This window comes from Lagenorhynchus albirostris, chromosome X (assembly GCF_949774975.1).
Source record: "Lagenorhynchus albirostris chromosome X, mLagAlb1.1, whole genome shotgun sequence".
NCBI classification, from domain to species: domain Eukaryota; kingdom Metazoa; phylum Chordata; class Mammalia; order Artiodactyla; family Delphinidae; genus Lagenorhynchus; species Lagenorhynchus albirostris.
In genome coordinates, this window is record NC_083116.1 from 98,920,940 (window position 1) to 98,944,462 (window position 23,523).

Consider the following 23,523-nt stretch of genomic DNA (forward strand, 5'->3'; position numbering starts at 1 on the left):
AGTCTGAAGTGGGAAGGTTAGGGATGGCTGGACTCATAGACTCTTTTTCTTAATTTTTTTTTTCCGGTACGCGGGCCTCTCACTGTCGTGGCCTCTCCCGTTGCGGAGCACACGCTCCGGATGCGCAGGCTCAGCGGCCATGGCTCACGGGCCCAGCCGCTCCGCGGCATGTGGGATCTTCCCGGACCGGGGCACGAACCCGTGTCCCCTGCATCGGCAGGCGGACTCTCAACCACTGCGCCACCAGGGAAGCCCCGGACTCGTAGACTCTTGATAGAAGGGAGTGGAGTGAGAAGGGCTCATCATGAAGTCATACAGAAATCCTTTCTACAAGCACATGTGGCAGACGGTTATGAGAGGAGGTTGTCTACGGCCTGGATTAAGGGGTGTGTTTTACATCAAAACTTAGCTGTCGGGGGTAATGTCTTCCATTAAAACCAGTCCCCTGGGATGCTGAAGTCATGTGGGTAAGGAAGCATGGTCAGGTTTCAGGAAGGAAAAACACTGCGAGATCTTTATCCCAGGCAAACACACATGTGCACACACACTTCTGGTGGCTACAGGCTTTGAGAGAGAGAACCCTGACATTTTTGTTTCGCCTCTCTTCTTCCAGGCATTTGTCTTCCTGTGCAGGTTAGCTGTGCTGCCACCAGGGGACAGAAGGACGCCACTGATTGTGTCCTGAAGTCTAAGCTTCAAAATCTCTGCTCTCCCTGAGATTCCAAACCATGGCTCTCTGGTGGCTTTGATCACTTACCCAAGATGGATAGTCAGAGATCTCCAGCTTTTCCCAGAAAACATATCCATTTGTTCAAATGGCTAAAATATGTCAGAGTTTAAACCTATCACACTGGAATCTGCATTTCCCAGGCCTCTGAGTATAAGTAGGAGAAACAGAGTAGTTACTGGTTTGTAGCAACTCGTCCTCAGAGAAATCACCAGAATTCCAAACCCTTCTGTTTCATTTGCGGTCTCTGGGCTGGGTGTCTCATTTGTATTCCTCAGTAGCCCTTCTGGGCCTCCTCTTGCCACACTCCCAAGACCTACTTTCCTTCCCTAGTCTCTTCCCACGTACAGCATGAAGTCAGTAATTCATGCAGTAAACATTTACTCAGGGTTGATTACGTGCCAGACACCATTCCAGGCTCTGGGGAAACGAATGAACAAAACTCTCCTGTCGTGGAGCTTACATCCTATTGGAGAGGCAGACGATAAACAGGTATGTTCAGGGGGTAAAAGGTGCCATAGAGAAGTCATAATAAGTAAGAAGTTACACTGGCCGGGGGGTGATTCAGGGAGGGGACAGTGGCAGGGCTGCTGTCTCAGATGGGATGGTCAGAGCAGACCTCTCTCATAAAGGTGACATTTCATCTGAGAAGGGAAGGAGGTGAGGGAGTAGATCACACAGATTCCTGAGAGAAGGCGCCTTCCAGGCAGACGGAACCATAAGTGTAAAGATCTTGAGGTGAAACCAATCTTGGTATGTTTAAGGGACAGAAAGTGGCCAGTGTGGCTGGAGCTGAGTGAGAAAAGGAGGGACTTAATTGGAAATAAGACCAAATAGGTACCAGGGGACTTGATCACATGGGACCATTTCTGCGTGAGATGACGTTGCGCTGACGTTTTTGAGCCGAGAAGGGATGTGATCCCCATGGCTGCTGTGTTGACAGTGGACAGTAGGCCGGTGGGGACAGAAGCAAAGAGCCCCGTTAGGGCCACTGCGGTAGTGCAGGTGACAGATGACAGTGGCTCAGACTAAGGTAGTTACGGTGGAGGTGATGAGAAGCAGAGGAGGTCCGATTTTGGACATGCTTTCAAGATACGGTCGAGAGGACTTGATAATGAACAGCCTGTGGTGTGTAAGAGAAGAGTCAAGGGCAGGCTGAGGTTCTGGGTAAGGAAATGGAGTCTCCACACACTGGAGTGGGAAGGCCTGGGGGACAGGCAGTGTAGTCAGAAGAAAATGAGAAGAGGGTGGGCTCCCGAAAAGTCCAGGGAAGAGAGTTTCGCAAGGAGGGAGGGTGTGGTCAGTTGTCACGCATGAAGCAGGTGGATGGCATCCCTTGTGGTTGCAGCTGTGGTGACAGTTGCTGCCCACCCCACAATCGCACTGTTATCAGTGGACTTTTCTGTCATGTCCAACACTCGCTAGTCCTCCTTTCCCAAGTGTTAGAGACAATTTTCATACACGACCGCAAAACACGACTGTCCTCTGTGTTCCGTTCTCAGTTTCCTGTTTCTTGGAGCCCCACTAGATGGTAGACAGCTGAACTCTCATCCCACAGCAGGAGACAAAGGGACACATCACTCAGAGCTCCTGTCCAGCACGCCCTGGAGGAAGTCTGTAAGAGGAACCCAGTTTTCTCCATTCGGGGTGGTTCTTTTCCACCTAGAATGCTGCTTCGAGTTGACCATCCACAGAGCACCTAGGGCTTCAAGCAACACCAAACCCTTCCACAGCCATTCACCTCTCACATCCAATCTCCCCAGATAATCACAGATACTCCAGGACCCACGGTGGCCCTAGATCAGGAAACCATACTGCACTATATTCAAGGATTATGCCTTAAGCATTTTGTCAAAGTAAATGGAATTACTAAAATTGGTGCACGTTATTCTTACTCAATGGTTAACTGTTTACTTAACATCATAACCTAATTTCACTCATATATTGCCACTAATTAAACTTCTGGGTTTGAAAGTAGGATTCTCTTCCAAGATCATCTTTTTTTTTTTCCATTTTTCAACTTTTAATTTTGAAATAACTTTCGACTTGCAAAAAACAAAAAAAGTGAGAAAAATACCACAAAGAATTCCTGAATACCCATCCCCTAGTTTACCCAAATGTTATCATTTTTCATGCCACAGAGAAATGATAAAAACAAGAGAGTTAACATTAGCAAAATACTGTTATCTGATCCACAGTCCTTAAGTTCATCAATTGTCTGACTAATGTTCTTTTTCTGGTCCAGAATCCAGTCCAGGTCCACATGTTGCATGTAGTTGTTTTGTCTCCCTTAATATGGAACAGACTTTCAACGTCTTTGTCTTCCATGACCTTGACATATTTGAAGAGTACCTGCCCAGGTATTTTTTAAGAATGTCCCTCAATTTGGGTTTGTCTGATCTTGACTGAATTCAGGCTATGCATTTTTAGCAATTTTAGCAAGAATACCATAGAAGTGATTTTCCAAGTTCATCTTCTGAGGTAAACTCCTACCCTCTATCCCAGTGAACGCCAGTATCTTCATTCATTTACCTTGATCCTTCGTCATTATTCTATGAAGATCCAGGGTAGTAGTTAAGCTTGGTGGGAGACACACCACCCAGATTCAAGTCCTAACTGCTTTGTTTCCTAGAGGTATGACACTGGGAAAATTGCTTAATATCTCTATGCCTCAATTTCCTCCTCTGAAAAGCAGGAATAATAGTTGTGAGGATTCAATGAGGTGAAGCATATAGCATCTTTAGCACATAGCAGAAGCAAGAAGATGGAGCCTGCCCCAGCCTGGGTCCATATAGGAGGAAAATGTGGAACAGTCTCCCCTCACCCCCAGCCAACATGCAATGGTCACGTAGTATAGCAAGAAGTAAGCTTCTATTGCTTTAAGTTGGTAAGATTTGGAAGTTGTTTACTGCAGCAGAGCCTAATCCTGACTTACTGACATAGAAACTGAGATCAGAAGTAGGGCATACTGTGACAAAACCTAAAATAGGCCTTCCCTGGTGGCACAGTGGCTAAGAATCCACCTGCCAATGCAGGGCACACGGGTTCGAGCCCTGGTCCGGGAAGATCCCACATGCCGCGGAGCCACTAAGCCCATGCACTCCAACTACTGAGCCTGCACTCTAGAGCCCGCGAGCCACAACTACTGGGCCCACGTGCCACAACTACTGAAGCCCGTGTGCCTAGAGCCCATGCTCTGCAACAAGAGAAGCCACCGCAATGAGAAGCCCGCGCACCACAATGAAGAGTAGCCCCCCGCTCACCGCAACTAGAGAAGGCCCGCAGGCAGCAACAAAGACCCAACGCAGCCAAAAAAAAAAAAAAAAAGGAAAACTTAAAGAGAAAAACCTCTAAAATAAATGACTTTGACATAGCGATCTGTTGGTGAGTGGCAAAAAAGCAGATACTGAAGGCTGAAAAAGTGAAGATCTTTGTTATGCAAGAGGCAAAGCATTTGTTAAAAATGTTGCCTGTAGTCACTTGTATCTAAAATCATGTATCTATTAAGCCTGTAGATCTAGGAGGGAAAGATGGAAAACTTAATGTTGGCAACGTGCTCTTGGCTGTTAACTGAGAACTGACTGGCTTGCAGGTAGAAATTACAGTAACTCCTGGGTATCAACCAACATTCCTGGGCTTTGAGCTTAATGCTGTGACAGGAAGGGAGACCTTTGGGGTTGTCAACCTTCTGCAAGGGCTGAGCGTATTTTGTATACAAAAGGACCATGAACTACTGGTGCTCTCCACAAGTGTCAAGTATTACTTGTAGGCATGTGGCAGGATAGCACTTTCCAGTTCCCTTGATATTAGGCATAATATCAATATTATTAGGTACAAAATCAAGAAGTAAAGAAGTGAAGCCAAAGAAGTAAACACAGTCCCTTTTAAGTCACATTAAAAAGTCGGGGCTCTATTCTGAAGTAGTAGGAAGCCTTGAAAGTTTTTCAAAAGAGGAAAGACATAAGATGGACTGACCGGGATTGCATTTCCCACCGAAATTTAGAACAGGCTGAAGTTTTGTAAGCAATATCTATGCATGACTCTGATCATGTGAAATCTGATCAGAATATCCAAAAAGTAACATAACATAACATAACATAACACAACACAACATGGAGTAAAAGTGAGAATCCCCTTTCACCTAACCCCAAATCTCTCTTACTTCCTCAGATTATCATATCATTATTTTGGTGTGCATCTTTCCAGAACTTTTTACATATACCTAATTCTCCTGTGATTTGTCTACAGGCAGACCTCAGAGATATTACAGTACCAGACAACCACAATAAAGCGAATATCTCAATAAAGCGAGTCACACACATTTTTTGGTTTCCCAGTGCATATAAAAGTTATGTTTATACTATACTGTAGTCTATTAAGTGTGCAATAGCATTATGTCTAAGAAAACAATGTACATACCTTAATTAAAAATAATGCTGTTGGAAAAATGGTGCCGACAGACCTGCTCCACACAGGGTTGCCACAAATTTTCAATTTGTAAGAAAACACAATATCTGCAAAGCACAGTAAAGGGAAGGACAATAAAATGACGTATGCTTGTAATAATTCTGAAATCAGAAAACCAATAAACAACATTTACATTATTATGACATTATAACATTATACATAATATAGATCATTATTTTTTATTAGTATTATTATCTTCGAGCTGAGTTGTGCTAGTATTATTTTTCCTTCTCTATGGATCTAATGTCATGTCTATACCACTAAAGAGAGAATATTCCTAGAGTGACGTCTGAATGGATTCCTTTTTTTTTTTTTTTAACTCCCATCAAATGCTTTTCCCACATGCTCAAGAAACCCAGCTCTCTAACACTTTACTTATTCCATCAACTTCCTTTATTTCCTGGAGATCATTTTGGAGCACTCTTCTCCTGCTTCTGTCTGAAACAGCTGCTCAGCCTGAAATACACCACAGCCATAATCCTGGGACATTTTTTCTCTGTTCTCCTGGGTTAGAACAATTGCTTTCTAGATCCCATTTCCTCATTTGTTTTAGATTACTTCCTCATTTTTCAAAAATACAGCCTCAAGTGACTTCTCAGGAAAGAGTTACGGGAGGTTAATTTTAGTGTACCTAAAAATCTGAAAATGTCTTAGAGTTCCAATTGCTCCATGTACCCACTAACACCAAAAGTTTTAATTTTAGCTGTATTGGTCGATACGAGGTAGGATTGCCTTGTGATCTTAATTTGAGTTTTCCTGATAATATTGAGAAATTTTCATGTTTATTGGCTATTTAGATATATTTTGTTGAGAAGTGACTGTCCAAGTGTTTTATTCATTTTGAATTTTTTTGTCTCTGTTACAGATCTGTACAAGTTCTTTATATATTTGGAATATGAGTCCTTTATGGATATATGTATTGTAATTATCTTCTCCCCATCTGTGACTTGTCTTTTTACTTGCTTAATGATATTTTTTGATGAACCGAAGTTCCTAATTTTATAAAGTCGGATTTTTAACTTTTTTCATGGTTAGTGCTCATTGTATACTGTTTATGAAATCTTTGCCTACCCCCAAGATCATAAATATAGTCTCCTATGTCTTATTCCAGAAGTTTTGTTCGTTACCTTTTCCATTTAGGTCACTTAGGTCTATGCTAATCTCTAATTTTGGTAGAGGTCAAGGTTTATATGATTCCATATGGATGTAGAATTGTTCCAGCACCACTTATAGAAAAGACCATCCTTTCCCTTGACTTAATTGCAATCGTACATTTGGTTTACATCAAGTTAATATATTAACTTGATTTATTAATATATATTAAGTTGAATATACATATAAACTTGAAAAAATATATATAGCTTATTTTATATCCTTGCCCTTATACCACACTTTCTTAATTATTATACCTTCATAGTGTGCTAGTAAGTTATAAATTGGGACAACCACTTTGGAAAAGTTTGAAAGTGTCTATTAAAGCTAAACATACACTACTCAGGGACTTCCCTGGTGGTCCAGTGGTTAAGACTCTGCACTGCCACTGCAGGGGGCATGGGTTTGAGCCCTGATTGGGGAAATAAGATCCCGCATGCTGCACAGCACAGCCAGGAATTAAAAAATAAAAATAAAAAATAAAAACCTTCAAAAAATACACTATTCTATGATCAAGGAATCTGACTCCTACATATATGCATATGTCTACCAGAAGATATATAAGAATGTTTAGAGCAGCTTTACTCATGATAACCCAAACTTGGAAACAAACCACATGTTTATTAATGGAAGAATGGTTAAATGAATTTCAGTGGCATCACACAATGGAAGATTACACCACCATAAAAAAGAAGAAACTTCTGCTGCACACAACATGGATGAATCGCAGGAAGATTTTTGAGCAAAAGACACAAAACTGCATATACTACAGGATTCCATGTGTATGAAATTCAGAGCTTGCAAAAAACAACAAGTATATGATATTAGAAGTCAGAACAGTGGTTACCTCTAAGGGGTAGGGGATTGACTGTCAAGGGGCATGAGGGAAATCGGGTTCTGGAGATGTTCTATATCGCGATCTTCATGGTGTTACACGGTGCCTACATATGTAAAAAATTCTCGAGTTGTACAGTCAAGATTAGTGCTCATTATACAACTTGCTTTACATATATTATATGTCAATAAATAATTCGAGGGAATTCCCTGGCTAACTGCTGGCGGTCCAGTGGTTAGGACTCGGTGCTTTCACTGCTGAGGGTATGGGTCAATCTCTGGTGGGAGAACCAAGATCCCGCAAGCCACGAGGCATGGCCAAAATAAATAATTCAAAAAAAGGAAAATGGAAGTCAGAAAATGTCTTTATTCTGCCTCACCATGGAGTGTTTAGCTGGGTTATGGGATATAAACTACGTGCTTCTTTCTCTCGGATTCTCTCAAATGCCTCCTTTCTTTCCCTCTTGGTCAGAGCCCCATCTGTGTGGGCTGGCTCCTTTCCTCGCCACACAGACTTCAATGAAATGTCCCGATGCAGAGCATGATGTCTTCCTAGTTCCTGACACGTCACTGAGGCTGGACGATGCAACCCAAAAGTGTGACCAATATTCCAACACCAGCTGGGTGTCCTACAATTCAATTCAGTTCTGACACCATCTACCTGGAGTTATCAACAGATTACACAAGTTAAAGGCTCAGTCCCACAAGATGGCTCCCATTTCAGATGCCAATCACAAGTCCCAGGTTGTCACCTGTACTTCTGACCCACGGCCTATAAATTGGGGTTCCCACAATCCCCTCCTCAGCTTTGATAATTTGTTAGATCAACTCACAGAACTCAGGAAAACATTTTACTTTCTAGATTACCAGTTCATTATAAAAGGATACAATTCAGGAATAGCCACATGGAAGAGATGCATAGCTTGAGGTATGGGGGAGGAGCCGCAGAGATTCCACACCCTCTTGGGACGTGCCACCCTCTCAGCACCTCTATGTGTTCAGCAACCTGGAGGCTCTCCGAACTCTGCAGTTCAGAGACGCTTACGGAGGCTCCATCACACAGGCAGGATCAGTTATTAACTCAATCACCAGCCCCTCTCCCCTTTCTGGAGGATAGGGAAGTGGAGCTGAAATTTCCCTGCTTCTAATTATGGCTTGGTCTTTCAGGTGACCAGCCCCTATACTAAAACTCTCTAGAATTCTGTCCACCAACAGTCACCACATTCGAACCAAAGATGCTCCCATCACTCAGGAAATTCCAAGAGATTTAGGAGTTCTGTATCAGCAACTGGGGTCAAAGACCAAATATTAGAACAAAAGATGTTCCTAGCACCTATATTGCTTAGGAAATTACAAAGGTTTTAGAAGATCTGGCCAGTAGTCTGGAATATATATATATCTTATATTGCAATGTCATAGGAGGTTACAGTCCCATGGAATGGATCTTGACCAGTGGAAAACAGACAAGAGGAATACATTGGCAAGATAAATTCCCACCCCTTTCTTTCTTGGACCACTTGGAGGTGCAGTGCCTTTCGAAGGCCTTCGAGAGAAGACTCAAGCACTGAGCATACACACGTAATGAGTTTGGGGCTCAATGTGAATCGGTGGTCAGTGCAGTGATGCTTAACATCTGGTGCTTCATACTTCCTTGCCTCACTTCCCCTGTTCCTCACCCTCACCACCCTGGGCTTATACCTAGCAAGCAAAGTATCACCACTTTAATCTTTGCTTTAAACTCTGCTTTTGAGAGGCCCTACTCTGAGATAGCATAGAATTCAAGGTTGAATATAACTTCCAGCAAAACTTTGAGGGCCTTAGTTCATGGTCTTCTAGTTGCCAGTGTTGGTAGAAACAGTTTGAGTCTTTTTGCATTATGGGTTAACTGTGTTTTGATTTTGCTTTAATTTTTCTTCTCTGTAGGCTATTGCCATCTTGCTTTAACCTGATATTCTGAAATGTTGTAAGATTGTGTCTAGATGTGGGGATGTGTTTTCAATGTACTGGTTACTCAGTGGAATCTATCAGCGTGATGACTTGCTTCATTTAGCTCAGATAAATTATCTTATCTCTTTGATGCTTTTCTCCCACCTGCTATCTCTGTACTCTTTCTGGAACTTTCATTGGTTGGATGAGGGATTCTACTCTTGTCAGTCACAGTTGTCACTATTCTCCTTCTTTATCTCTGGTATCTCCATGTCCCTAAACCCTCTGGCATTCTTCAGGATAGGTAGGCATCTTCCTAAGCTTTAGTCTCCTCCTCACATAATTCTGGTTTTGGTTTCCTCCATCCCAGTTCATGAATCACCACTCCTCTACCAATTATCCAGCTTCTAGGAATATGTTGAAATCTTTTATCCCTTGATGGTCCTCTTCTATTCTTTTTGCACGGGTTATACTATCATGATTTTTAAATGTGCTTTATGAGTCTTGGGAGAAAGAGAAGGAGAATTGCTTAGGGTCAGTTCACCACCTTGAACTGTAAGTGTCTGAATTTTTATTGTGTAGTTCAATCTGTCTTTTCCATGTGACTTGTGGGTTTCATGACTATTTAACAAGGCTATGTTTTTTCTAAATGCTGGGTATGCTTTGGATTCATTTTCCCAGTATAATCTTCACTTAGAGAAGAGCTTATAAGTTCTCTGCCATCTGAAAGCAATCAATACCACCTTCAGCAGAACTTTATCCAGCAGGTCAAAACTTCCTCATTTCTGAAAATAACTAATTTTGTTTTTAAATACCAGTAAGAAAGTGAAAGTTAAAAGAAAAAACTTTTTTTAGTATATTCTGTATTTTTCACTTTCAGCAGAAGATTTAAGGAATTGTTTTTATAAGAATAAAACTACTTTTCTTTTTCAATGCCTTAAATATCATGTAACTGTTTTCCCCTCCCCACTTTTAAAGCAACCTAATTCTTGATTTTTATCTTTAAATTAATTGTAAACAAAGTTTATTTTTTTAAGGAAAACCTATACAAGTTCTCCTTCCCTTTCTCCAAGAAATGTGGACATTCCTGTACTGGAAATTAGACATACTAACTTATTATTAGACATACTAATAATGCAAAACTTAAGCCGTCTAGGAACACCCTGAAATGAGTCATTCTCAATATCTGCACTTTCCAGATAACTGAAAATTTACCCTTTAAACATAGGCAAAAATCTTAACCACTGTGCATGAATATTTAGCTGACTCAACATGATTTAACTCTTTTGTGAATGGAGTATTAAAAACATCATTGCCATTACACATGTTATTGTGTCAAATTGTAGGTTCTAATGAATATTCCCAGCCCTTTAGGTTCTGGCCAGTACACTGACCAGAGAAAAAGTTCAGTGTTTATAGCATTTGTTGAATATGAATGAATGAATGAATGAAGACATACAGTACCAAAAGAAAAAAAAAAAGGAATACAGTACCATGATGCCTTTAAGTTCTGTTGAGGTATATGGACCTCTTTGCCCTTACACTAAATGACCCCAGATTGTTGTGCTTCTGAGTTACGGGCCTCTCACTGCTGCGGCCTCTCCCGTTGCGGAGCACAGGCTCCGGACGCGCAGGCTCAGTGGCCATGGCTCACGGGCCCAGCCGCTCCGCGGCATGTGGGATCTTCCCGGACCGGGGCACGAACCCGTGTCCCCTGCATCAGCAGGCGGACTCTCAACCACTGGGCCACCAGGGAAGCCCGCTTCTGAGTGTTTGAGTCTGTTTGTAGCACTTCTTTCTTTGTCCTTTCTTTAGGTTCTCAGATGTCACTTGGTACCATTGTGTGTATACCTCTAATAATTCTTCTCTCTTCTTTTAACCCTGGGACCAAGATCACGAAGCTTGTTATGGCAAGTGTGAAAAAGCTCTGACTGAATTTCAGATTGTTTTTGGCAGATTTGGTTTCAGAGTTTAATGTACTGTTTGTGGATTTTAGTTCTACTTTGGCAGCTCAGACACTTCCTCCTGCCCTCATCCCCAGTTTTTAGTTCTGTTTCAGACAGTAAGATTGCCCGATAGCTTATTTCTACATAGAACAACATGCTAGTCATTTGGGTAGAACTGTCTAAAATAAATTTCCTGTATTTTCTACATGGCAACAATTTGGGATCCATGATCCCAGGGATTTTCAAAGCAAGTAAAACTCCACATAAGTCATGACAATTCAAAGGATATAGTGTTTTTACTCATAGTGAAGCCAACATGTTCTTTATGGCAACCCCCAGAAAACTTTCCCATGCAATGTGAGCATGAATATAATCACCTTCAACTCTCATCCTGGACCCCTCCAGATTCGGCACTACTAGGTCGAATCTGCTCCATTCTACACATTTCACCTTTGAGCAAGCCAGCCTGGGCATACTATCATGGAAAAGGTAGACGAGAAAAAGAGAGAAGAGAAGCATGCCAGGTTTCTTGAGGTCTAGACTCTAGAACACACACATCAATTTCACTGCATTCTATTGGTCAGTGCAAGTCACAGGAATAGCCCAGATTCAAGCGGTGAGCAAATACACTCCTCTTGATGGAAGAAACTGTGAAGCCACATATCAGAGGACATGGATACAGAGAGAAGTGGAAAATCGGGGCCACACTGCAATCAACTGAAATGTTATTTACTTTTTTTAAAGCAAGGAAAATGAATCACTCCATTTAATTTTAATCCCTATTTTGTTTCACTCCGTCTAATTAATGCTGTATCATCTAGTGATGTTTCATTTTTTCCCTATTTCCACCTCCACTCTCGATATACAATATCTTAAAGAGGAAGATTTCTCAAAATGCATTTTTCTACCTACCAAGTGGAAAGTAAAATTTGCTGAATGTTTTCTACAAAGGAAAAAAGTGCAAAAAGTCATATTCCTGAAAGGAGTTTTACAGTCTACTTTCATTGTGAGTTGGATGTGGCCTTTGATCTCAGTAAAGTCACAGGCACATTGGCCCTAGAAGAATGAAACACCGAGTAATAAATGCACCAGGAAGTTGACAGCAGAGTTGCCTGAGTTTAATACTTTAGCCCTGGATAGGTGCTGCAGAGGTCCCAACTGGAAAACAGGATCATCAGATAGGTGTGCTGACCTTCATTAGCTACATATGGAATAACTACCATGTGAATCGTGTGCTCTGGTGATTTTCAGCCACTACAGGTGCGTTAACTAACCCCAGGTAATGCTTAGATAGCATGATTCTTTTTTCTTATCAACCAATGCAAGGATATCTGAAATTTGCTCTGAAATCTCAGGAAAGACAAAGGTGATTCCTTCCTTCTGCCCTGAATTCCCCACCGTCCCCCATCTGATCTGAAAGAGTGATGTTTAGCTTCTATGTGAGTGGGAGGGCTGGTGATTTTCTTGTTACTTAATTGGGAACTGCATGACTGGAAAGAGGAAGCCATGTTTAGTAATCAAGTGATCTAACACAATGGTAAACTTGGTGATTACTTAATATTCTAATGTAATTCTGAAACGTATGAAGGTCTTTTGAGCCTAATTTTTAAAACATAAGTCAGATTAACTGTATTTGGAGTAGTCTTCTCCGAAGGATGAAGTTTCAGAATATAATACTTTGGGCTGTTTCCAGAAATCAGACAGGTACAGTTCTCAGAGTAAGATCAAGAAAATAAATTCATAGCGGCCACTATTCATGTCTAATGTTTCTTAGTACTTCCTTTTGTCCACAGAATGGTATATACACAACAACATTTAGAGTTGAGAAATTGTCCTTTTATAACTTAGCTTCTTCCTCATGCAATTTTACTTCATAACACACCCACACCCCCCCACACACACACAATATTGACGATAACTGGCCTTTTCTGTCAGATAGAAATCCTTTATGCACAAAATAAATATAAAAATGTAGATTACATAAATATTATTGAGCCACTCTGAAGGCTTCTTTTCTCCAAGCAAAATCACTCCATTTCTTAATAGGTCCATTCGTAAGTGAAAATTAGGTTACGGGATAGTGACGTAGGAGAACCCAGCTTCCTGATCTCCCTACAAAGATTAATGACTGGACACTCTCCCTGAACAGAAACAGCTCTGGGAGACCTCTAGAGTCCACTTAGGGACTTTCAGCAACACCGTGGAACAAAAAACCTGAGAACAATCACACACAAAGAAAAGAAAAACGAATTCTTTCGGCCCCCATCACCCCTCCACCCCAGCCCCTGCAGCTGGCGTTGTTCAGGGCTAAGAAGGAAGCTCCCAGTTAGAAAGAGTGCCCCTCACCAAAACTTACCCCTTCCTTAAGAGTGGGGTGAGTGACGGCGTCCTCAGCTTCCTGGGACCCCTCACGAAGGTTCTGCTTCAGTTTCACCCCACCCCACCAGCAAAGCTGAAATGTCAATACAGCCGGCTACGAGCTAGGAAGGAAAGCAGAGGCTATTATTAGCAGACACGTAGTGGGAGAGAGCATGATTCACAGAGACCCGCCCTGCACAGAAACTCAGGTTTTCCCACTGATGAAGCCAATGGCCAGCACAGCTGCTGCAGACGCGCTGCTGATATCTCCAGCTTTTGCCCCACAGGTATTCTGTTCAATGACGCTAACTACCTGAGTCTCTCCCTGCTCCCCACCTACTGCCACCCCACCCACCAGAAGCGGGATCACACCTGCAGCCAGTGAGCTCTCTGCGGCTGGGCAAGTGTAAGAGGCCAGCCGCCTGAGTCCCTCCCCACCCCTATCAGAGCCCTGGAGCCATGCTCACAGCCGGGTGGAGCTTCTGCAGCTGCCTAAGTGCAAAATCCCAGCCTACCCCCCACCCCTAGGTGATCCCACGGCCTGCTCTGGAGGCTAGCCCCTGTAGCTGTGCACCACTGCAGCCTGCAAGCCCGGGGGAGGGTGTGTAGCCACGGGTGAGTGAGCAGCCATGGGTGAGTGCACGCACAACCACAGCTGCTTGTGGGCCCAGATCAGGCCGTGTCTGTCACTGGCCAGCACCACCCTGCCCACCTGTGCCCACCTCCGGCTTTGCACCTGCACGCCCCCAGCCTGACCCCATCACCAGCCTCCACTGCAGGGTGCACACCCAGCAGGGGAGAGTATGCAGCCACAGGAAAGCATGTGAACAGCCAGGTCCCCTGCAGCTACTAGAGAGCACATAGTTAGCCCGACCCTTGCTACCTGCCCTGGTTCCCATCACTACGAGTGTGTCTGCAACTAGCCTCAGTCACTACATGGGCACCTGCAGCTGGCCTCCACAACCAAGTGTATGTATACCACCAGTTCTGGCCACCCCCACCGCCTACACTAGCTACTGGAACTGGAGGTACAGTTTAGGATCCTAACAGCCCTTGCAGCCACTGCAGACTGCCCCCAGCCCCCGCCCCATGCAGTACTCACCAAGGACCACACAGCGGCCTGAGCTGAAGAGACACTGCACTTCTCCAGACCACACTTGGCACCCTGCACCAGTAGACCCAGGGTCACAACATGATCCAGTATGCCCCCTTCTGCAGGTAAAAGGCTTCCCTTACAGCAGTCAGTCCATCAAGTCTGGAAGAAATGACTGCTTCTTCAAATATGCTGACATCTATTGAAGGCTACAGGGATCATGAAGAATCAGGGAAACATGTCTCCACCAAAGGAATACAGTAACATTTCAGCAACTGGCCCCAGAGAAATGGAGATCCAGGAATTGCCCAATAAAGAATTCAAAATAATTATTCTACATATGCTCAGAGAGCTACACGAGAACACAGATAAACAATTTAATGCTATCAGGAAACAATACAAGAACAAAATGAGAAGTTCTAAAAAAGATAGAAAAAATTAAAAAGAACCAAACAGAAATTTTGGAGCTGAAGAATACAATAACTGAACTGAAGAATTCAATAGAGAGCTTCAACAGTAGACTTTAGCAAACAGAAGAGAGAATCAATGAGTGCGAAGATAGACCAATCGAAATTATCCAATCAATGAGCAAGAAGAAAAAAGAATGGCAAAGGATGAAGAAAGCCTAGGGGAATTATGGGGCACCATAAAAAATAATGTATACATCATTGGAGTTCCAGAAGGAGAAGAGAGGGGAAAAGGAGAAGAAAGCTTATTTAAAGAATAATGACTGAGAGCTTCCCAAACATGGGAAGAGATTTAGATATCCAAGTTCATGAAACTAATAGGTCACCTAAAAATTTCAACCCAAAACAATCTTCTCCAAGAGATGTAAAACAAAACAAAACAACAACAACAAAAAAAACTGTCTAAAACCAAAGACAGAATTTTAAAAGCAGCAAAAGAAAAAAAAAAAACTCTCGTACAAGGGAACTTCTATAAGGCTATTAGTGGATATCTCAGCAGAGACCTTGCAAGCCAGGAGAGAATGGGATGATATATTCAAGACGCTGAAAGAAAGAAGCTGACAGTCAAGAATACTTTACCCAGCAAAGCTGCCTTTTAGAATTGAAGGCAAAATAAAAACTTTCCCTAATAAACAAAAGCTGAGGGGATTCCTTACCACTAAATCTGCCTTACGAGAAATGCTGAAAAGAGTTCTTCAAGCTGAAACAAAAGGACGCTAATTAGTAACATGAAAACATGTGAAAATATACAACACACTGGTAAAAGTAAGCATAGGGTTAGATTCAGAATACTGTAATATGGTGATGTGTTGACTACTTAACTCTATATAAAGGTTGAAGGACAAAAGTATTAAAATGGCTATAGTTTCAACAATTTGTTAATGTCAATAGTTACACAATATAAAAAGATGTAAATGGTGACATAAAAATATAAAAGGGCGTAGTAGAAGGATTGAGTTTTTGTATGTAATCAAAATGAAATTATCAGTGTACGATAGACTGTTATATATATGTTTTATGTAAGCCACATGGGAACCGCCAAGCAAAAATGTACAGTACATACACAAAAGGTAAAGAGGAAGGGTACCACTAAGGAAGGTAAACGTAAAGCATACCACTAAGGAATTCCTCAATTTACAAAGGAAGACAGCAAGAAAGGAATAAAAGAAAAATAGAACTACAAAATGGCCAGAAAACAATTTAAAAGATCTCATTAGTAAGTCCTTACCAATTGATCATTACTCTAAATGCTAATGGATTGAATTCTCCAATCAAAAGGCAGAGAGTAGCTGGATGGGTAGAAAACAAGACCCAACTATATGCTGCCTACAAGAGGCTTACTTCAGCTTTAAGGACACACATAGGCTCAAAGTGAAGGGATGGCAAAAGATATTCCACGTAAGTGGAAACAAAAGAGAGCAGGAGTAGCTATACTTATACCAGACAACATAGACTTTAAGGCAAAAATGGTAACAAGAGACAAAGATGGTCATTATATAATGATAAGGTGGCCAATTAGTCAAGAAGATATAATAATCATAAATGTATATGCACCCAGTATTGGAGCACCTAAATGCATTAAGCAAATACTAACGGATCTGAAGGGAGAAATAGACAACAATCCAATAATAGTAGGGGACTTCAATACCACACTCTCAACAATGGATAGGTTATCCAGACAGAAAATTAACAAGGAAATGTTGCACCTGAAACACAATTTAGACCAATGGAACCAACAGAAATATACAGAACATTCCATCTAACAGCAACAGAATACACATTCTTCTCAAGCACACACAGAACATTCTCTAGGATAGATTAAATGATAGGTCAGAAACAAGTGTTAGTAAATTTAAGAAGATTGAAATCATAAGTATCTTTTCTGACCACAATGGTATGAAGCTAGAAATCAATAACAGGAAGAAACTGGAAAATTCACAAATATGTGGAAATTAAACAACATGTTCCAGAACACCAATGGGTCAAAGAAGAAATCAAAGATAAATCAAGAAATATCTCAAAACAAATGCAAATGAAAGTGCAACATGTCAAAACCTGTGGAATACTGCAAAGAGTATATCTTAAATGTTCTCACCACAAAAAAAGCGATGGTAATTATATGACAGGATGGAAGTGTTAGCTAATTCTATCACGGTAATCATTTTGCAATATACAAGTGTATCGAATCAACACATTGTATATCTTAAGCTTACACAATGTTACGTATCAATTGTATCTCAGTAAACCTGGGGGAAAAAGAAATTGGCAGATTATTGAGGTTTAAGAATCCGGATATTTTGTAACCATCATTATAAAAATTGGTTCAGTGTAATTTCATCAATGAAGGCCAGAACGAGACTGGGTGAAAGACAATTGGAGAAAATGATATTTATACAGTCAGTACATATTCCCCAAATGCTAATTACTAATTACAAAAGTAAAATAATACCTTTACGTTTATAACAGAAGAATCTGGTGATGAAACTTAATACCACTAATAACAGGACAAACTGACAATACCTACCTCCTAATACAATGCACTAAGGATACAATGTCACCTATACGTAGACTGTATAGTAAATGCTAGTTTTGTATCAGTGTTAAATTTCTTGGATTGGTTCATTGCATTGTGGTTATATAAGTGAAAGTTGCTGTTCTTTGGAAAAACATTATTTGGTGAATCATCATGCTGTACGCTTTAAATATCTTATAATTTTATTTGTCAGCTATACCTCAATAAAGCTGAAAAAACAACAGAATAAATAAAAGTAAAAATTAGCATGAATCCAGTTAACGAATGTTTCTAAACTAAGGAACCAAGATACTTCGATGGCATAAACCAGAGGTTTATACCACCACTGTTACCCAGCTATTCTTGGTGCAGAATCTGTACCTAGCACAATAGCTTTAAAAATATCCTTGGTTACTTATACCTTGTCTAATCTGTTAGTGTGGTGTAAAGAACATGGGCTTTTTAGCTAGAAAGATATGGACTTAATTTTGACACAGTCACCCAGTAGTTGTGGGATAGTTTGAGCCTATCAGTTATCCTCTCTCAGCTTCAGTATTTTTGTTTGTTTGTTTGTTTGTTTTATCAACGAAATTGGGATAAAATGACTTACAGTGTCCTGAGGGATTAGCTGTAGTGGATGTAAAATGTTTGGCATAGTAGGTGTTTATTAAACATCAGCTATTTCTATTATTGACATTTATTTCAGTTAATGACCTTTCCCCCCCGTGGCAGCATATGCCCACACCTCTATCCCTTTCCTACATGGGGCGGGGGGTCATAACTGGTTGACTCGCTTAGAACAATGACCAGTACAGAACCATGAGCACATAATGGCAGCTAATTGCAAAGTTAGAACCGAAAAGGTGAGTGGAAATGAAAAAAAAAGAGGTCTTACACCAGGACTTCTTTGCCTTTGAAATTCTGTCTGCAATGTCAGGTGACACTCCCTTGTCCATTCCCTTATACCAGTGCTGTGAGGGTCACCAGGACATTAGTACAGAACTCAGTACTCAGTTTTCCCTTCTCAATCCAGAAACTGTGCAGTGTTTGACATATCTACAAAAACACAGAGAATCTCAATCCCACTGGGGCAGAGAAAATCTTTGCCACCTGAATCCACCCTTGAATATGAAGATCAATAACACAGACACAGAGAGAGTTCATTCATTTTAATAATTGAGCACAGTTTTGATAGTTCTTCCCAGGGTCCCCCCACCCCCCGTAAACTATTCACACACAACATCTACAAGTATTCAAATTTCATAAATGCAGTGTTGCAAAAGCAAAAGAAATAAGAAAAGCCTTCATAGCCTTGAGATTAAAAACAATGCTTAATCGTTTTCTCACTACCTGTTACTAAATACTAAATGCTAAAAAAGCTGTGCGGGCAGCCGATGGCTGGGGAGAAGGATGGAGAAGGAAGCTCTCATAATGACAACAGCTTTTACACTCATTTTTCATCTCATAACCAGGATAACACAGGGAAGATCTCTCTATTTTGGTAACTCTGTTGGTGTCAAAAATAGAAAACCCTGGGGCTTCCCTGGTGGCGCAGTGGTTGAGAGTCCGCCTGCCGATGCAGGGGACGCGGGTTTGTGCCCCGGTCCGGGAAGATCCCACATGCCGCGGAGCGGCTGGGCCCGTGAGCCATGGCCGCTGGGCCTGCGCGTCCGGAGCCTGTGCTCCGCAACGGGAGAGGCCGCAGCAGTGAGAGGCTCGCGTACCGGGGGGGAAAAAAAAAAAAAGAAAACCCTGGAGAAACATTTTCAGAGCAACAAATGGAGTTGGTTTTACTTACGCCACACAGGTGAGCGAGGGCCCAGATTCTCAGACTCCTTATTAACTCTGGTTCCCCCTCTGGCTCACACTTTGGTGTAAAGAACTGAAGCTATCAACACAGAGCCTGAGTCATAGTAATAACACAATAAAAGTTTGTTGAATGAATGAACTGATACCTGGGGTGCAGTGTGAACAGGCTGGACCTAAGTTTCTCTTTGCAGAAACAGTCTTGGGACATTGTGGGGAGGTGACATTCTCAAAGCAAGCCTGACTTGTCAGGACCGACCCTCAGTGCCCGGGGCATCCTGGGAACCCAAAGGAACAACTGAGTTCTTACTAGTTCAGCCCAGTCCCCTGAATATGCCCACTCAGCATCAAATTCATGGCCAGAATTTCAGATTCAATACCATATGTTATCAAAATAAAATGAATATGTGTGTACCTCCTGCAATTACATTCAATACGTATAAGACTTTAAGAAATCTGGGGTAGAAAGTGACCCCCTTCACCTACCATTCCCTTTTGCCTTTTTTCGCTTTCTCTCACTCTCCTTCTATTCTCTTCCCCCTTCCCTCCCCTTTCCTCCTAACCCCATCTTCTGCCCTTCCCCCCTGCTCCCTTCTCTTTCTTTCTCATGATCAAAGTTGAATACTTCTAAATATCTGTGGCCCCAGAGGATATAACACATAAAGCTGTTTTTAGTTCCCAGAAGTAGGAGCAGTCCTGAGGCGGGAAAAAAACCTTTCTGGCCACATTAACAATGATTTAGAGACTCTCAAACTCACGGATATCCAGAACATTCTACTGGGTATGAATCCAATACCTACACAGTAAGCTAGGGATTTTAGTTTCTGGGATGTAAATTTCATCATGATCATGATGATAGAAAAATAAATTGTTAGTTACACCAGTAAGATCCCTTTCGCATGTGTATTTAAGTAAAACAAAGTGTGGATGCTATTTAAAGCAGATGGGCGTATCAGATACGTATTTGTCACAGTTCTTAATTTCAGATTCACAAGTGCTGGCTGGAGGAGACTGTTTCCGGCAATAAATCAGTTTGCATTTCTTTCATAGCATAAGGAGCCGGCCAGAGTTAGGACAGGAGTTCAATTCTCTGCCTCTATCTCCCTTTCCTGCATGTTTCAAATAAAAATGTTTGGACAGGACAACCTACTGGTTACTAACCTTAGCCTGTTCTTTACCTTCAGGAGAATCAGGTTCCTTTGGTCAACAAGAGTCTCAGAAGTGATTTCCTCAGATAATCCTGTTTAAAGCTTTCAATTAGTTCTACCCTGGCATTGTATGGTTTTAAAGGTCCTTTCATTCATTCATTCATTCAGCAAACTTTCATTGAGTATCCACTCTCTGCTGGGGCATACATTAATTCCAGTCAGTCTAATATTCTTTTGTAGGAGGAATCTCTGACCCAGTTAGGCTGCTGCATTGGTAAACTGGAGTGTGCTGTCACCATTAAGTGATGAATCACTCTCAACATATGTTATCTCTTATTTGGAAAATTTCCTTTGATAGGACAATAATGATAACAAAGATGACACAAAAGGGAATATGAAAAGTTACTCCCTGGTTTGCTTCTTCTTTTGGGGAGTATACAAACCTATTTCCAGGCAGCCTGGTATTGCTGAAAGATCACCAAACCTAGAGTCAGATGGTCTAGAGCCAGTCTCAGCTTTAATCTTAGGGAAGCTACTTCACCATTTTGAGCCCCCATTTTTTAATCCTGAGACCTGAGTCTGAGAATCCTTGCCCTACCTTTCTCTGGAATTACTGTGAGGAAACAAAATGAAAAAAATGTGTATATAATTGCTCTGAAAACCATAAAGCCCCATACAAATGCAAATTTATGACTTAAACAATCTTTGACATTCCTTTCAGGGCAAATCATCACATTATAGTTTCTCTTTCTCTCTTTTTCTTGAAAGGAGGGAACTTATATTATCAACTGGCATTATTGGGGCATTTGGCGGTACAACCCACATTTATTTCCTCATGGAAGAGACCAGTTAGAAATTTTCCTTATTGAAAATGAAATGCACTCCCCTGGGGCCAGAGTCGGAGTTGGAGATGCACTGTTTATTGAGGGTTTCAGCCAACGCTTCCGGTCCACAGAGGAAAACTCCTATTCTGGTACTTTTGGGAAAGAAAGAAAAAATACAGTTTCAGGCTTTGGGATGGGCTCAATTACAAAGCACATGGGGGGATTTCCTATTGATTTCAGGCCTCAGAGCAGAGTCTCCTCTGCTCCTTTGTCCTTCCGCAAATGACAGAGTTCAGGTTACCATGAGGGAGCGTCGCTCGGCCCTGTTTGCGGGGCTGGGAGGGGCGGGCAGCTGGCTACTTCAAAAGGCAGCTGACTTCTCTGAAAAAATGACATGCAAGCAGGGTTTGCGGAAACTTCTACTACAGGGAAAATGAGGGTGAATTTGTGAGCCTGTGGGCTACTGCCCTTCAGGGCTCTATGTCCCCAAACACTCCAGCATCTTAAAATCAAGGACAAACCCGCTTCAGGAACACCACCTCTGCCAACAGCTTCGTGTGACTTCATCCCTCAACATTTTAGACTTTAAAGCCTTGCTCCTCTAGCTCTGGTTCCGGACCAGTAGCCTCGGTGTCAGCTTTTTAAGAACGCAGATTCTTAAAGTAGGTCAACTGTGTTTTTAAATTGTTATAACTTCACACCTTTTTGAAATCTGCCCTACAAAATTGGTTTGGCTTAAATGTCAAAGCCGTGACAATTTGTTCTTTGATGTGATTGTATTTCCAATTTCTTGGTCACGTAAGATTTCAGTAAAACTCAAAAATCTATTCAAAACCAAGAATGTAGATGCTTTGGCCCTACCCCACATGTACTAAATCAGCGTTTCAAAAAGCTTCCCCAAGCGATTTATATGTTCATCAACGTGTAAGAAGCAATGGCGTAAAGAGTGTCTTTATGGTGATTTCTTGAGTTTGTCATGTGTTCTAGATTTTAGAAATGCAGTTTTCAGACTTCTAGCCCGCCACGATACACAGGAGAGCAGGAAGAGTGGAAATGGAGCCTGAAGCCAAGAGACAGGTAAGTAGCACTTCTCCTCTTGAGCTTCATTGGAAGTCTTAGTAAACTAAGGCAAATAAAGGTTGCCTGGAGATGTTCTGAGAAATGTTTGCGACTTTAAAGAAGAAAAGGGAGCATGTGAAAATCTAGAGAACGTAAGAGGATAAGCTTGCGAGACAAGCAAGAACTGTAGTGCTTCCTTTGCATCCTGTCTCTTTCTTAAGCTACTTTCCTTTACCAATCAATCTATTCGAGAAACCAACCAAGCCTCGTTCACTCTAAAGTGTAAATGACTGATAAAGAGTTTCAAGAACAGTCAGTACAGTAGGCAGGAAAAACTTAGAAATACCAAGGAATAGTAGCACAATGAAAACTGACCTAAAACAGTTTCTCAACCTCAGCACTACTCACATTTTAGGTCAGGGAATCCTTTGTTGTGGGGAGCTGTCTTTTATATTATAGAACATTTAGTTTCATGATGACCAAAGCTTTAGTGAGGGCAGGAAGGACCTGGAATATCTGTCAACTTATGATCTTGGACCCAAAAACTATAAATGAAAGTGGGGACAGTGTCTCCTTAGTAATAAATATAAATCATAGAGAATTAATAGAAGTAGATACACGACTGAAATTTAGGAGGTGAAAGAAAAGAACTGAGTTATGGGCCTATGTGGGGGGAACAGGGTTCAGAAAGTCTGAGGTGGGGCCTGGGAATCTTTGTTTGGTGTGATTTAAAGACTTCCTCTTAAAGTCAGAGATATCTAGAACCTTTTATGGGTGTGAATATGGTAACCTAGGTATTTTAGTTTCCGCAATACATAAATCTAGCCATGTTTGGAAGCTGTTGCTTTCTGTAGACCATGAGCCTCAAGAACACCTTGGCAAGAGGGAAGAGATATGGGAACATATGTATATGTATAACTGACTCACTTTGTTATAAAGCAGAAACTAACACACCATTGTAAAGCAATTATACTCCAATAAAGATGGTAAAAAAAAAAAAAAAGAACACCTTGGCGGGGGAATTCCTTACCTGGGGTGTTGACTCCCAATGGTCTTGAACTCATTATCCCAGTTGGGCCGTCCATACAAGGTCTTTTGTTTCAGGCCTGTGATCACATCTTTCTCCTCGTCATGGTGCACAGCAAAGTGATTGGCCTGCAGGAAAGGACATGAATTCAGACAAAAGAGGCATGCTGTATAAACA

The 23,523-nt window shown here is 41.6% G+C and overlaps 1 protein-coding gene and 1 long non-coding RNA gene across 2 annotated transcripts in view; both read right to left on the reverse strand.

Moving 5' to 3' along the window:
- Positions 1 to 2,809: 2,809 nt before the first annotated feature.
- Positions 2,810 to 14,653, reverse strand: LOC132513819 (uncharacterized). The gene is made up of 4 exons (XR_009538548.1): positions 14,513 to 14,653; positions 13,409 to 13,532; positions 5,147 to 5,241; positions 2,810 to 3,279 (listed from the first exon to the last, which is right to left on the reverse strand). It is a non-coding gene; the product is annotated as an uncharacterized LOC132513819 (long non-coding RNA).
- A 5,230-nt stretch (positions 14,654 to 19,883) lies between these two features.
- The window catches only part of LOC132513311 (cytochrome b-245 heavy chain), a 34,650-nt gene continuing 31,010 nt past the window's right edge, over positions 19,884 to 23,523 (reverse strand). Inside the window, exons 12-13 of the mRNA XM_060137514.1 lie at positions 23,350 to 23,474; positions 19,884 to 21,412 (exon numbers count right to left, since the gene is read on the reverse strand). Coding sequence (XP_059993497.1) covers positions 21,286 to 21,412; positions 23,350 to 23,474 — 252 coding nt within the window. The 3' untranslated portion in view covers positions 19,884 to 21,285. The remainder of the gene's footprint in view (positions 21,413 to 23,349; positions 23,475 to 23,523) is intronic.